Here is a 14,311-nt window from a genome sequence, read left to right as displayed (position 1 = left end):
ACGGGCTTGAAACTTTCTGTTCGTCAAAGCTGCCTATTATTTGCAAATTAGCTGCTATACACCCACGGTAAACCAATCACGGAAAGCGCGCGCCGGCGACTATTTTAATCCATGATGAGAGACTTCTTCAGGAGGTTCCTGACGGTGTCGGAGGGCTGGGCACCCTTGCCCAGCCACGCCTTGATAGCGGGAGCGTCGAGGTTGGACTGCTTCTTCACCGGGTCGTACCAGCCGAGGTACTCGAGGGGGGCACCGTCGCGACGCTTGCGGGAGTCGATCGCGATGATGCGGTAGAAAGGGGTCCTCTTGCGACCGAGGCGGGTGAAACGGATCTGCGACGGGGGAGGGGCGGGGCAGAGGTGAGCGAGTCGTCGATGGGGCGAGCACGACGGCCGAGCCTTCCCAGGCTGGAGAAATCACGGACTCGTGGCCCACCAGGTTCTAGGGTTTTTTTGGTTCCGCGGGTCCGGAAACGAGCGCGTGCCGAGCAGGCGACGGGGATGCGCACCTTCACCATGTTCTCAACCTGAAGCGCGGGGCGGGGAGCGACAACGCGCGCGGAGGGAGCCTGCGTGAGATTGGGGCGGGGTACGTCAGCGCCGAGTTCCGACCCATTTTATCCACTACTGTTCACTTTAACGCCATGGGTGAAATTTCCGAGCCTTGCCGGCCGGCGAGGGGGACGTGACACGCACCGCGACCTTGAGGCGCTGGTCGACGACGTTGCGGCCGAAGCTCAGGGAGCTGGCGCTGGCGGTGGCGGACATAGCGAAAGCCATCTCTCACTCTCGCGTACCAAAGAATGGCTCACGAGTCCGGGAACGATGACGTAGAACTTTTATCCGAGCGAGTGGCTCGACGTGGAAAACCTGCCGAGAAAACATCTCACATCGCCTCAAAAAAATGCCTGAAAAATGGCAAAAATCAAACTCTGGGATTGAAATACCCATACGGGAAAGGGCGAAAGTTTACGGTTGAACTGGCGTATTTTCCTATTTCGTATTTCGTTCCATATTTGTCGACCGTTGCTTCAACGTTCAAACACGCCTCGACGTGCCAGTGTGTTGACATCGCTCGACTCCGACAACATGGAGGAAGAGGCGGCGACCAAGCTCCAGGCGCGCTTTCGCGGCTTTCAGGCGCGCAAGAAGCTCACCGAACAGAGGCAGAGGGATGCGGACATCCTCGCGTACGAGAAGGCGACGCGCGAACGCGAGTTTCGCATGCGCCAGAGGGAGGAGCAGAAGGCGATGCTCTTGGAGCTGCCCGCGGGCGAGGTGGAGGACTGGCAGCGGCAGCAGGAGCACACCGCGGCGACGACGGTGCAGTCGTCGTTCAGGCGCCTCAAGGCCAAGAAGGAGGTAGCCAAGCTCAAGGCTGAGGCCGCGACCAGACCGAAGGGGCATCAGAAGGGCGCGGGGACCGTGCGCAAGGGGATCGAGGACGCGAAGTTCCCCCGACCCAACGACGCCCTGGACCGCGAATACCCCGACCCCGACGCCGCGGACGTGCTCACGGCGTCCCTTGAAGCATCGCGCGTCTCCGACCTGGACTCGCCCCCGCGCAAAGCGCCCCAGCCCAGCAGGATATCCCCGCAGCTGCTGAACTCCATGCTGCAGTCTCGAAAGGCGGAGGCTCGCAAGCTGGTGGGCGGCGTCACCATCGAGGACTGGATGAACGGACGGGAACAGACGCGGCGGTTGGTGATGGAACACGCGCAGAAATCTGCGGCGTACGCCGAGGCTGCGCAGCACCGAACCGAGCTGCTGAGGGAGGCGGAGGTTACCTTCTCGCAGAATCGTTCGGTTCGACACGGTTCGCTCGCCGAGCTCCCAGACGACGCCGACCCGGAGAACTTCCCGAATCCGCCGGGCGTGTCCGAGAAGACGGCGAGGAGGCTTCATCAGGAGGCGATGCGTGCGGTGGGCGGGGACGACAAGTGGTGGAAGGAAACGGCGCGGCTCAACAGGGAGCAGAGGGTGCTTGACCAGCAGGAGGAGGCCAGGCGGCGAAAAGTGCTCGAGCGGGAGGTGCAGGCCACGCCGGGTGTGACGTACAAGAACAACAGGGACCGGGCGGGCGTCGGCGCAGCGAGGACCTCGGTGCAGTCGTTGCACTTTGGAGAGACGGAGGTGTTCTGATGAAACAAAATTAGCCGCCTAATCTGTAAAACAAGCGTCACGCAACCGCAATGGGCTCTTGATTCTTCAGCGAACAGCTCGCGTCTCGTGGCATCTGGTTCATGGCTCGAGCCGCCCACACCGCGTAGTCCCCCGCGCCGCCGCCGAAGTCGACGCTCATAATGTTACCCGCCCTACATCCCGACTGAACCACCTCCTCGGCGAGTGCCCCGAACGCGGGCCTGCTTCGCTCGGTCAGCTCCCTCAGGCTCCTCGGCCGCGCGCCGGGCTCGAACATGCCGACGACAGTCTTAGTTTGCGCGGTGAGAATCCACGATATCTTGGACATCGTCCCGGGAGGTGCGGCCTCCCCGCTGGAGTTGTTGTACTCCACAATCTTATCGCGCACGTATTTCATCACCGCGGTCGGGTCGTCGGCGTCGGCGTACGCGTTGTGCAGCACCTCGGGCGGCCATGTGGTCTTGGATGCGCCGCCGAACGATTCATAGTCGCCGTCGCCAAACACCACCGCGAGTCTCCGCCCGGAGTCCACCATCTCCCCTATGGTGACATCCCCGAACGCCTTACCTCGCGCCCACTCCGGACCGGCCACGTATTCGCCGAGTGTTTTCGTCACCTCCGCCGACAGTTCGTCCACGCGTGTCGCGTTGGGGAAGCCGTCCAGGTGGCTCGTCTGCACGACCACGACCTCCCCGGGGTGTGTCCGCATGAACGTCGCGATGTCGTTCAGGATGTCGGCGATGGGAACACCGACCTCGGCGTGATGCGCGCACCACGCGGTGCCGTTCCATCCCGCCCTCAGGTCGATGTACCTGTACCCGAACTCGAGCTGCGCGAGGACGTCGAGAGATTGCGTCAGCGCCCACGGGGTAATCACCCTGTCCACGCCGATGCCCAAGTCCTCGGCTATCGCGATAGCCGCAGCCTCCCACGGTGTCGGGAACCTTGAACCCGGCATCAGCTTCGACGTCAGCGCGTAGGCGCCCGCGTCGTGCGTGCCGGGGAGGACCACCTCGCCGAGAGTCATGTCACGGAGAATCGACGCATCCTCGGCCATCCAGTTGGAGTTGTCCGCTCGTAGCGCGTGTTGCGAGGGTCCGATGGTGTTTGCGCGCGGTGTCAGCCTCGCGGCGTCGATGTGATGCGCGAGGAACGCGAGAAACACCACGATACGGTCCCACATCGCGTCCACTCGCCAGTCAATGCGGGCGAACAGCAAGAAGCCCCAAATATCTTTTGCCGTGCGTTGGTTGCGAGGTGTCCGACCAACGATTCGGGGAATCGAATAAGTGTTAGTTTACTACTACGAAGGTACGAAGGTACGAACCAGGATTTACCAGCATTTGTGGTCGGTTGCCGCACGACATCGGGAAACGCTGACATGTCGCTCGATCGTGGCCCAGAATGAGATAAAGCGGAGGAAGAACGTCCACCAAGCGTCGCGTCCATAACGACCAGCCCCGGTTCCTCCCCGGCGCACTCGCATCGTCCCGTGCACGTCGCCGACATGGCCGCCGTCGCGCACATCGCGGGCGTCGCCCCCGCGACCAAGACCGGTTTCCGACCGGCCGCCACCCGCGCCGATCGCCGCGCCTCCGTGTCCCGCCCTTCGACGATTGCGCGATGCGCCGCGAACGACGACGACGCGCTCGAGTCCGTCGCCACCACCGGCAGGTCGATGAACTCGTCGCGCCGCGGTATCCTCTCCGCGGCGGCGTCCATCGCCACCACCGCGCTCTCCCCGCTCGCCGGCGTCGCGTTCGACTACCCCGCTCCCGACGTCGTCACCCTCCAGGAGAACTTCTGGGCCAAGGCGACGCGAGAGGCGCATCCCGAGCGGTGGTACCCGTACTGGTGGGCGCTCCCCCTCGCGCCCTACGGGAGCAAGGCCACCGCGATGAACGAGGTGGTGCCCGGGCAGGTGTGGACGTTCGACCAGCTGCAGGGTCTGCTGGACGTGCTCGTGAACGTGAGGATGACGGTTGTGGCGCTCGCAAACGGGGGCCTGTGGGTGCACAACCCGGTGGCGCCGACGCAGGAGCTCATGGACATGCTCGCGCCCATCGTCGCCAAGCACGGTCCGGTCAAGCACATCGTGGTGGGCAGCGCCGCGATCGAGCACAAAATCTACTCCGGACCCTTCAGCAAGAAGTTCCCAGCCGCCGACGTCTGGGTCCCGCAGAAGAACTGGACCTTCCCGGTGGACGTCCCCATCGACGCGTACGTTCCGTACTACCCCAGGGGATCGCCCAAGTACCTCCCGCTGGATTCCAGCTCGGGCATCGGCGCCGTGCCGTGGGCGGACGAGATCGAGCACTACACCCTGGAGGTTGGAGGGAGCTCGCTGAGAAACTTTAAGGACCCGTGGTTCGTCGACACCGCGTTTTATCACAAGAGGTCCAAGACGATGCTGGTCACCGACGTGGTGCTGCACGTGTCGCAGGACCCGGTGCCGGTGGCGGTCATCGAACCGGAACCCCTGCTGGTGAGGGGCATGAACGGACCGGACCAGATGCTGCCCAACACCAGGGAGGCGAGGTCGATGGGCTGGGGCAAGACGGTGCTGTTCGGCCTTCTGTTCAACCCCACCGCGGTTGACGTCAGGATCAACCCGCTGAGCGTGAACAAGTCCTTCCTGGACGGGTTCTACTGGGAGCCCAAGTGGAAGGACGCGTTCAAGAACCTGACGGACAAGGACATGTTCGTGCCGCCGATCCTTCACACCCTGGCGTTCCCGCGGCGCAGGGACGAGGTGAAGCGGTGGGCGGAGAGCGTCGCGGCGTGGGACTTTGAGCGGATCATCCCGGGCCACCTGGACGGTCCCATCGACGCCACGCCCAAGCAGTTCGCGGCGGCGATCGACGTGGCGCTCACCAAGTCCTCGAGGGAGGTGTTCGGCGAGGATATCGACACGTTGGAGCAGATTGACAAGATCTCGAGGGACCTCAAGAGCCTGGAGGAGCCTAGGCCGCTTTCGGACCCGAGCCCCGTGCGGTACTACACACCGCCGCCGCCAGAGCCCATGGAGCAGCCGGTGCCCATGGACTGATGAATGTGCGAGCAGCACGTGAGACTTAGCGTGTTAATTCGATGTCATCACAAGCAGCGTGCGTCGTCGTGTACTCTCTCTTCCGTCGTGAGCGGTGCACTCCCTCGGTCATTTTCTCCCCGTCGCTCTCGATACACTCGAAACGTTCCCCCCTCAGGCCCTCGACTTGTCGCGCCTCGCCCGCGCCTCGATCTCCTCGTCCTCCGCGGCGGCGTAAAGGTCGCACACGGATCTCAGGCCGGCGGCGTCGGCGAGCATGGACAACTCCTCGTCCACGCCCTTGGACTGCGCGGTGAGCCGCTCCAGGAGGACTCGCTGCTCCGCGGCCCTCGCCTCCTCCAACTGCGCGGCCTCGTCCCTCTTTGTTTCTATCATCTGCTTGAACGGGTCGAGGAGCGCGCGCTTCACCTTGGAGAGCATCGCGCGCGCGGCGTTCAGCCTGGAGGTAACCTCGGCGTCGAGGGTCACCGCGGTCGCTTCGGAAGGAGCGAGGCCCGGAGACGTGAGGTGCGCAACCTTCGCGTCGAAGGCGCTGCTCACGCGCCTCAGCGCGGCGTGTGGGTCGTCGCACACGGGCGCGTCCTCGATCTCCTCGGAGTCGAGGTCGTCATCCGACTCGGAGAGCACGAGGGTGTGGTACGCGGGGTCGACCATCTCGCGCTTCGGAGCCATCGCCACTGTGAGCTGTTTGAACCTCAACAGTTGAGGAGAAAACAACGAGGCTCGAAGGTCGTGGCTTTTGAGTTGAGGGTGCCGTCGCCCTTCTCGCCGAGCCACAACTCGACCGAACGCCATGACCGAGTGTTTGAAAAGGTCGTCCGCCAACGCGAACGCCGCGCCGCCGTGGCTCGAGGAGCACTTCCCCACCGACTCGACCGACGTGCTGCTGGGTTCCTTCGTCGGCTCGTACCGTGCCTCTCGTCTGCTTGTGTCGGGGCGAGTCTACGTCGTTTCCGGCCAACGGGGCGCGCGCGTGTGGTTTCATTCGGATATCTTCGGTATCGTCACCACTCGGCTCATCCACCTCGCGGACGTATCCGTGGTGCGCAAGGTGAATAAGGTTGGCGTCGTGTCTGCCATCGAGCTCCTTCGCGCCTCAGACGGCAAGAGCTATGTGTTGTGCAGCTTTTTATACAGGGACAACGCCTTCAAGTGCATTCACGACGCGTGGAGGCTGGAGCACAGCGCGAACGCGACCGCGACGACACACGACGGCAGCGTCGCGCACACCGCGAGCGGCGACGAGAACGACGACGACGACGCGACGGGAATCCCGGGCATCACCGGCTCCTCAGAACGAACCTACTCGGTGGCGTCCTCTCAGGCCACCGAGAAGGTTTACGGCTCCCAAGACACCTTCTCCTATGCGAGCCGCAGGCCCCCTCCCGACGCGAGGGAAATCGTGCTCACCAGGCGCTTCCCCGACTGTAAGGATCAATGCGAGCTCTACGATCGCATGTTCGACTCGGAGCTGACCCTTTTGACGAATCATCTCACGCGCAACTGTAAGGCTAAGAACGTCGTGAGGAGCCCGATGAGGGACGGCAAGTGTTACCTCTCTTACGACACGCCCACGGGTGTTCACCTCCCGTCCGTGCCCAAGGTGTGCCACATGAAGGACGCCCAGATGTACGACCGAGGCGCATGGATGTCGTCGCGCGCTCATAGTCAGGGAACACCCTACGCGGACTGCTACAAAGTGGAGACACTCGTGCTGTTCGACGTGTCCTTCAGCCTCACTTCCGAGGTCCAGGTGTCGTGCCACGTGGAATGGCTCAAGCCGGTCTCCAGCATCGTCAAGAGCCTCATCGAGCGCGGAACGAGGGACAAGGTTCGAAAGAGTTACGGCAGGTTCTTCGACCTGGTGGAGGAGGATCTTCGGGCAAACGAAGGAGCGAGCGCGCCGCCGATGCAAGACGCCGGCCTCATCCGCTCAAACTCAACGATGAGCGTCAGCTCCGTCGAGGTGCCGGTGCCCGAGACGAACAGCACCGCAGACAGAGTCGCCCGCACTTCGTACTGGTGGGGACATGCCGTGTGGTTCATGCCTGCGCTCATCGCTCTCATGATTATCGCGCTCGTTTTGATCTCCATCGGGAGCAACGACGGAACCGACGTTTCGGTGGTTCCCGGGTCGTTGCAGTTCGTGGTCGGAGGTGTGGAGCCCGTGACGAAAAGCGCGATCCGTTCGGCCATCAGGCGCCTGGCCAGTGACGACACCGCGGTGGACTCGATTCTCGCCGCGCTCGTCGATGAGGTGTGATGGAGGATAAGATTGTATATTTCAAAACGCCATGTAACGACGAATGTTACTTCTTCGACATCATGAACTTGACCTTCTCCGCACCGGTGAGCATCGGCAGCGTGGTCGGGTCCATCGCGTTCCCGCCGCCGCCGTCACCACCACCACCGCCCCGCTTGGCGCCGCCGGGTGCGGGCGAGGCCTTACCCGTCTCCTTGCCGGCGTCATCCTCCAGCCCGGCTGTGGCGTACTTGCTCACCGCGTCCGAGATCTGACCGGCGTGGATCTTGCCCGATAAAACCACGTACGGCGCCGCGGTTGCCTTTTGCGCCATCTTCATCTTATCCACGGACCCGGTCACCGACTCGCCCTCCCGCATCTTCTTCGCCTTGACCTCCTCCTGATACGCCCTCAGCCGTTTCTCCTTCTTGGCTCGGCCGGGTTCGATGCCGTGGAACCTGTGGCACAGCTCGCGGAACGCCTCCTTCGGGGTCATCTTGCGCCCAAACTCGTCGTACCTGTCCAGCTTGAAGTCGAACTTGTGGCCCTCAAACTCTGCGCCGGTGATTTCCGCCGCTTCCCTCACGCGCATGAGCGCCAGGGGTTTCTTGTCGTTGGTGCGCCCGTCCCACATGTCGTTCTCGTGCAGCTTACCGGTCTCCTTCAGCAGGGCCAGAGTGGCCGCCAAACCGCTTCCCATGGGGTTGGCCTGCACGCCGTCCAAGGGGTTCACCTCGTCATCCTCATGTTCCTCCTCGGCGCCAACCCCCGAGGGCGGCGGGGGAGGAACGGGCGGCATGCCGTCGACATCCGAGCCGGGCGGCGGGGGAGGAACGGGCGGCATGTCGCCCGAGCCGGGTGGCGGGGGCGGAACCGGGGGCATGTCGCCCGCGGCGGCCGCCTCGCTCCTCGTCGCCCTCTTGTCCTCCACGTTGATCCCGTGAACGAACTCTTGCACGTCGTTGAACACCATGCCCTCGCCGCTCGCGCCTCGCTCCCCAACATCCGGCGCATCCGTCGCCCGCCGAGCCGCCGCCACCCTCGCGACGTCGACGTCGCTTCGAGCCCCAACGCCCCTCTCCGCGAGCCGCTTGGTCCGCTCGAGCGCCATCGCGAGCTCCGTGTCCTCGTCTTCGACGTCGCCGGCCATCTCGGCGAGGATGCGCTCGTCCGTCTTGATCTTGGCCTTGTTGAGCGCGTTCTGAAACCCCATCAGTTTCCTCTCCTCCTCCCCCGCGTCATTCCGGAAACGGCCTCGGGCCCTTTCGGGCTCGGCGGCTGCCTCCTGCTTCTCCTGCGCCGCCTGCGCGAGGTGGTCGTTCTCAATCTCGGAGATGTCAAACTTCTTCTCCCGCAGCTTCTTCCGTCGCTTCTTCTTTGGTTTGTTAAACTTGGCCGCCGCCTCCTCGGCAACCTCCGCCGCGGACATGAACTCTGACATCTCCCTCTTCCGCACGTCAGCCGTCTCAGCCACGGCGTTGACGGAAACGCCGCCGAGCGAGGCGGCGAGCCTGCGCTTGATGTCGGCTTTCCTCTTCTCCTCCGCGGCGTCGATCGCGCCCGCCGCGTCCAGAGTGAGACCCTCGTCCTCGTCCTCCTCGTCGTACTTTGAGAGTATCTTCTTGCCGGCGTCCTCGTCGTCGGCGCCAAAAGGGTTGTCGCTTCGCTTCGTCGCAGCCTTTTTCGCCTTCTGCCGCTTGCGCTCCTGGGCCACGTTGACGTTCTCGAGCTCGTCGTCCTCTTCGTTGATCCCCTGGAGCTTATCGTCGAGGATGGACGAGTCCTTCAGGGTTAAGATCATGGTCTCGCCCTCGGCGACGTCTTCCAGGCCGTGACGAACCCTCATGCCCGCGAGGTCCTTGCCGCCGTAGATCTCGTCGCCCTCCGACTCCTCCGCCTCGTCGTCCTGCTCCGCGAGCTTCCGCGCGAGCTCCTCCGCCTTTTTGCGTTCCTCCTTGCGCCGCTTCTCCTCGATCTTGCGGCTCTTGTTCACCCAAGCCATCATGTCGTCGTCGTCGGCGTCCGCCGCCTCGCCGAGTTGCTTGGTGGCGCGGTTGCGCTGCTCCATGGTCCGCTTCTCCTTGGCCGCGGCTATCTTGGCGGCGAGCGCGGCGGTTTCCGCATCCTTGGCGTCCGCCTCCCGCGCCGCGCGTTCCGTCTCCTCGGCCTCGCGACGCGCCTTGGTCCGATCACTCTCGCCCGTGCGGAGGGGCTTCAATCCCAGCTTCTCGCGGACTCGGTTGGTCTCCTCCAGGGACATGGAGACCTCCCCGCCCGCGTTAGACGTATTGACCTTCATGCCCTCGGGGAAGTCGTCCATGGAAGCCGCCGGGGCCTCGCCATCCTCCATCTCGGCGTCGGAACCCATGCCGTCGCGCGTTGGATCTTGTTGGCGTGACCTAATTGTACAGGTCTCCAAGAGCTCGTTCGTCAAGCTTCGGGATGTCATTTCTCTTGCCGGCTGGGCTCTCCCCCGACATGGGGGAGCTTTCCCGCCCGCAGCCGGGTGAAGGGAGTGGCGACGCGTCGCCCGAGTCGGCGTCGACTTCCGGCCTGTCGGAAGTGCGCCTGTACGAGACGCGACGCGGGTTCCACCTGGCGGGGGGCCGCAGAACTTCGGCGGATGGGAGCGTGCGGTGGCGGGTGGTTCGAATAGGCCGGATGGAGACCGCATCGGGGGGGTTGGACGCGGTCGAGGACCCGCTCACGTACGACGACGACGCGCTCGAACTGCTGCTGCAGCGCGACAGCCCGGGGTTCGTCACGCTCGTCGCGGAGGGGGTCGCCGTGGTCGGCACCATGCGGCTGCTCACCGGCCACCACCTCTTGCTCGTCACCGCGAGGAGGGCGTTGGGTCTGGTGTGCGGTCACGTCGTGTGGGGCGTGGGGGACACCAAGCTTGTCAGGCTGGCGGACACGGTCGACCGACGGGGCACGAAGGCGGACGAGCAGAGGCTCAAGAGGCTGCTCCAGTGGGTCGACCTCGCCACGGGCTTCTTCTGGAGCGACACGTACAACCTCACGGAGACGCTTCAGACAAACGCGCTGAGCCCTTTGTCCGGCGAACGCCATCCGGGCCATCTGGTGTACTGCCCCGGTGACTTCGAGTCCGCCTTCGCGTGGAACGCGCACCTGTCCAGGGCACTGCGCGTCGCGCTGGGGACGGAGACCGCGTCGCGTTGGATCGCGCCGCTGTGCCACGGGTACTTTGCGCAGACCCGCGCGTCGATGTCGGGCCGCGAGGTGACGATGACGGTGCTCGCGCGCAGGTCGCGGCACCACGCGGGGACGCGGTTCAATCGCAGGGGAGTCAACGTGCGAGGCAGGGTGGCGAACGAGGTGGAGACGGAGCAGATCGTCGACGCCGGCGACGCGCAGCTCACCTGGTTAGACGCGGGTACGCCGACTAATAACCGGTTCGAACTAACCGGTTCTGGTAGAGGCGCGAACCGGGTACCCCGCCGCCGGCCGAGGTACGAACCCCGCGTGTCCTCCGCGACGCAGCTGCGGGGCAGCGTCCCGCTGTTCTGGTCCCAGGACACGTCCGCGCTGAACGCCAGGCCGACGATCGTCGTCCGCGGGCACGACGTGACCCACTCCGCGACGGCGGCGCACTTTTCGCTCGTGCGTCAGAGGTATTGCGACCCGGCGGTGTGCCTGTCACTGATCCGTTCGCAGGAACGGCGGCCGAGGGAATCGGCGCTTCGAGGCGAGCTGGCGGCGGCGCTGCACTACGTCAACGGCGCTTTGCCCGCAGACCGGGAGAGGATCGCGTGCGTGCACTGGGACTTTGAGCGTCAGATGAAGGGATCCGTCTCGGCGGACGGGGACGATTTTCACGGTGACGGTGACGGTGACGGGGACGAATCAGAAGGTTTCGGGGGTTCATTTTCAACCGTAAGAGCCTCCGCGACGGCCGCGGGACTGTACCGGCTGGGGAAGGTGGCCGGCGGCGCCCTCTTTCTCACCGGGGTCTTCGCGATTGGTCCCTCCTCGAGGATGACGCCCGCGCTCGAGCGGCAGCGCGCCCGGTGCGGGGGTGTGCACGCTCGCGCCGCCGCCGCCGCCTCGTTCAGGGACGCGGCTTGCGAGCTGGTCACCGGCGTCGAACCCGGGTCAGGGACGGCCGTGGGCGGGGGCGATCCGTGCGCGCCCTCGCCCGGAGCGGGCTCGGGGTCCGACCCGTGGCTGTTTTCCACCGCGCCGTCTCGCGTCACCCCCCTCGACGACTCGAAGAGACTCGCGCTCACGTGCCAGAGCGGCGTCCTCCGGTCGCACTGCGTCGACTGCCTGGACAGGACCAACGTGGCGCAGTTCGCGTGGGGTCTCGCCGCGCTCGGATGCCAGCTCGAACGCCTGGGGGTCATCGACGGCGACGCCGTCGGCCCGGACTCTTCCGTCGCCGCGGCGTTGATGTCCGTGTACAGGTCGATGGGCGACGTCCTCGCCATGCAGTACGGCGGTAGTCAGGCGCACCACAAGGCGGAGGTGGCGCGGGACGGCGGCGTCGGTCCATCCGGCGCGGTGGCGCGCGTCGTGAACCGCGTCGCCAGCGGCGGCGCCAAGCTGCTCACGTCCGCCAGGAGATTCTACTCCAACGCGTACACGGACGCGGACAAGCAGGAGGGTATCGACCTGTTCCTGGGTCACCACGCGGCGACCCGCCGATGGGATGAGGACGATCCAAGCGCGCCCACCCGCGCGCCCGTCCGCGCGGTGGACGTTCTCGCGAAAGGGGAGGGGGAGCCGATCGCGTCGCTGCGATGGTCGGCGCTGGAAGGAGACGGCGTGTACGACGCGATGGGCTCCGACTCGAATTTGACGTCGTTCGACCGCGCCGCGGCGTGGCGAGGGTCGTGCGTCGCCGGCGGAGTCGGTGACGAGACGGGGACCAAACGGGCGGCGGCGGCGACGGCGACGACGGGGGTTGCCCTCGAGCAGGATCCGAAACGAGGAGATCGGAAAGGAGGAGCTCTGGAAGGTGCGTTCATCGCGAGCGAGCGCTCCGTCCGTTTGTACGAGCGTCACGTCGCCCGCGAGTTTGCGACGTGTTCAACGGCGGAGACGCACGATACCTATCGCGCCATGTGCGACGTCGCGACGCGGGTGGCGGACGTCGCAAACTCGCGCGCGAGGTACGAGCCCGCTCCGTGGAACGCGGCGGATGCGATCGAGGCGTACGGCGGACCCGGGTCGGCGCGAGAGCGGCAAATTCAAGAGTTTGTGTCCCATTGACGGCGGCGAGTAGGGCGGTCGTGGTGAAGCGTGATGATACGATGGTATAACACATGATAAGTCACAACACGTGGACCGAAGGGGAACGGGTGTCGGGCTTCAACGCGCAAGAGGCGCGGAGTCTCCGAGCTTATTATTTCCCCCCGGTCATCAACAAAACAGAAATTGACACGGCGTGCGAACGTCGTCCTCAAGCGCCGAACAAGCCTCACGCCGTGTTGGCGTCCATGGTTTGCGCCGCGGGCGCAGCGGTTAGCTTCGGCACCGATCGCTTAGCTTCAGGAATCTTAGCGGCCCACTTGGAATTGTGCAGCTCTCGTGGTTCGAAATGCCCATTTTGCATGAGATCCGATGTAGGTCCAAGACAGCCGCAAAGGTCCCATAGGAATGTCACGTCAAGGGAGCAGCCACCACAGTACCAGCAAGCTTCAATATGGCACGGGTATCCGACTTGCAGCCGTTTGTCGCCCTCAACTTCGATCGACGGCTTGCGGGGGTGGCACGTGCAGCACACACAGCACATAAATGGAACTAGGGCAAGCCAACAAGACTTCCCAAACGAGCGGCAGGGTGTACAGATAGGCTCGCAGACCTTACCGCATCCGCCCCAGCATCCGGCCCAACAAGACTTCCCAAACGAGCAGATTGGGTTACAGATAGGGTTGCAGACCTTGCCACATTCAGTCCTGCACATCCCGGGCAGCTTGAAGCAGGGACCGCATACTGGACCGCAGACCTTGCCACATTCGGTCTTGCACATCCCGGGCAGCTTGAAGCAGGGACCGCATACTGGACCGCAGACCTTGCCGCATTCGGTCCTGCACATCCCGGGCAGCTTGAAGCAGGGACCGCATACCGGACCGCAGACCTTGCCACATTCGGTCCTGCACATCCCGGGCAGCTTGAAGCAGGGACCGCATACTGGACCGCAGACCTTGCCGCATTCGGTCCTGCACATCCCGGGCAGCTTGAAGCAGGGACCGCATACTGGACCGCAGACCTTGCCACATTCGGTCCTGCACATCCCGGGCAGCTTGAAGCAGGGACCGCATACTGGACCGCAGACCTTGCCACATTCGGTCTTGCACATCCCGGGCAGCTTGAAGCAGGGACCGCATACTGAACCGCATACAGAACCACACGTGGTGCGGCACGTGCTGCCGCACGCGATGAACGGAGCGCACAGCCCCACACACGGCGGTGGTATCTTGCACCAGCAGCCTGGGCGCACCAAGCAAAATTCGAGTACTTTGGAACGACCGATCAGCCGACCATCGACGTATGATGGTTTGTCCTCGTCCGTCTTCCAAACACTTCCAGGAGTGCCTGCGACGACGGACTTGAACGAGCCCGTGTAGGTCACTTTAGGTAGTTTCGGCATGCTCTCCATGGTGGCGTCGGTGCGCGTAGAACAGTGGCGCCATGGAAAGAACTTCCAACTGTCGTCGCTCAGCAGTAGATAACAACTATAGGCGACCCCGTGGACTTTTAGACCAAGAATCAGGGTTCAAGCCGGTCGGGCGGGCTTCTGGAAAAACTTTGAAAGGAGTTCGTTGACAATTTTGCCGCTCGATAGAACACAGCACCATTTGCAAAAGTGCGCTATGGGCTTTCAGTTAGAGCAAGTCGACCGAATCCACAGCA

General features: G+C 64.1%; 9 protein-coding genes across 9 annotated transcripts; 4 read left to right on the top strand and 5 right to left on the bottom strand.

Moving 5' to 3' along the window:
• Window positions 1-13: 13 nt before the first annotated feature.
• On the bottom strand, window positions 14-791 carry MICPUN_64421 (predicted protein). Its single transcript, XM_002506300.1, has 3 exons — window positions 696-791; window positions 509-568; window positions 14-332 (listed from the first exon to the last, which is right to left on the bottom strand). Exons 1-3 carry the CDS (start codon window positions 765-767, stop codon window positions 105-107), a joined length of 360 nt encoding a protein of 119 aa, XP_002506346.1. The 5' UTR covers window positions 768-791; the 3' UTR covers window positions 14-104.
• Window positions 792-1,533: 742 nt separating this feature from the next.
• Window positions 1,534-2,189, top strand: MICPUN_109552 (predicted protein). Its single transcript, XM_002506474.1, has one exon. It carries the CDS (start codon window positions 1,611-1,613, stop codon window positions 2,139-2,141), a length of 531 nt encoding a protein of 176 aa, XP_002506520.1. The 5' UTR covers window positions 1,534-1,610; the 3' UTR covers window positions 2,142-2,189.
• Window positions 2,190-2,207: 18 nt separating this feature from the next.
• MICPUN_64419 (predicted protein) lies at window positions 2,208-3,324 on the bottom strand (the record flags this gene model as incomplete). Its single annotated transcript, XM_002506299.1, has 2 exons — window positions 2,208-2,225; window positions 2,263-3,324. The coding sequence occupies 2 exons, from the start codon at window positions 3,322-3,324 to the stop codon at window positions 2,208-2,210; spliced, it is 1,080 nt and encodes a 359-aa protein (XP_002506345.1).
• A 660-nt stretch (window positions 3,325-3,984) lies between these two features.
• On the top strand, window positions 3,985-5,004 carry MICPUN_69278 (predicted protein; the record flags this gene model as incomplete). The annotated part of the gene is made up of 1 exon (XM_002506473.1): window positions 3,985-5,004. A coding segment is annotated over one exon (1,020 nt), but the record flags the coding sequence as incomplete, so codon positions are not given.
• Window positions 5,005-5,343: 339 nt separating this feature from the next.
• On the bottom strand, window positions 5,344-5,862 carry MICPUN_64417 (predicted protein; the record flags this gene model as incomplete). Its single annotated transcript, XM_002506298.1, has 1 exon — window positions 5,344-5,862. One exon carries the CDS (start codon window positions 5,860-5,862, stop codon window positions 5,344-5,346), a length of 519 nt encoding a protein of 172 aa, XP_002506344.1.
• Window positions 5,863-5,983: 121 nt separating this feature from the next.
• MICPUN_64416 (predicted protein) lies at window positions 5,984-7,404 on the top strand (the record flags this gene model as incomplete). The annotated part of the gene is made up of 2 exons (XM_002506472.1): window positions 5,984-7,225; window positions 7,291-7,404. 2 exons carry the CDS (start codon window positions 5,984-5,986, stop codon window positions 7,402-7,404), a joined length of 1,356 nt encoding a protein of 451 aa, XP_002506518.1.
• A 95-nt stretch (window positions 7,405-7,499) lies between these two features.
• Window positions 7,500-9,782, bottom strand: MICPUN_104310 (predicted protein; the record flags this gene model as incomplete). The annotated part of the gene is made up of 1 exon (XM_002506297.1): window positions 7,500-9,782. The coding sequence occupies one exon, from the start codon at window positions 9,780-9,782 to the stop codon at window positions 7,500-7,502; it is 2,283 nt and encodes a 760-aa protein (XP_002506343.1).
• A 449-nt stretch (window positions 9,783-10,231) lies between these two features.
• MICPUN_88652 (predicted protein) lies at window positions 10,232-11,878 on the top strand (the record flags this gene model as incomplete). The annotated part of the gene is made up of 4 exons (XM_002506471.1): window positions 10,232-10,818; window positions 10,906-11,315; window positions 11,450-11,536; window positions 11,598-11,878. Coding segments are annotated over 4 exons (1,365 nt in total), but the record flags the coding sequence as incomplete, so codon positions are not given.
• Window positions 11,879-12,875: 997 nt separating this feature from the next.
• MICPUN_64413 (predicted protein) lies at window positions 12,876-14,057 on the bottom strand (the record flags this gene model as incomplete). Its single annotated transcript, XM_002506296.1, has 1 exon — window positions 12,876-14,057. The coding sequence occupies one exon, from the start codon at window positions 14,055-14,057 to the stop codon at window positions 12,876-12,878; it is 1,182 nt and encodes a 393-aa protein (XP_002506342.1).
• Between the last annotated feature and the right edge of the window lie 254 nt (window positions 14,058-14,311).

This window comes from Micromonas commoda, chromosome 15, assembly GCF_000090985.2.
Source record: "Micromonas commoda chromosome 15, complete sequence".
NCBI lineage: Eukaryota > Viridiplantae > Chlorophyta > Mamiellophyceae > Mamiellales > Mamiellaceae > Micromonas > Micromonas commoda.
Note: the sequence above shows the minus strand (reverse complement) of the source record. Positions and strands in the feature narration are given on the sequence as shown.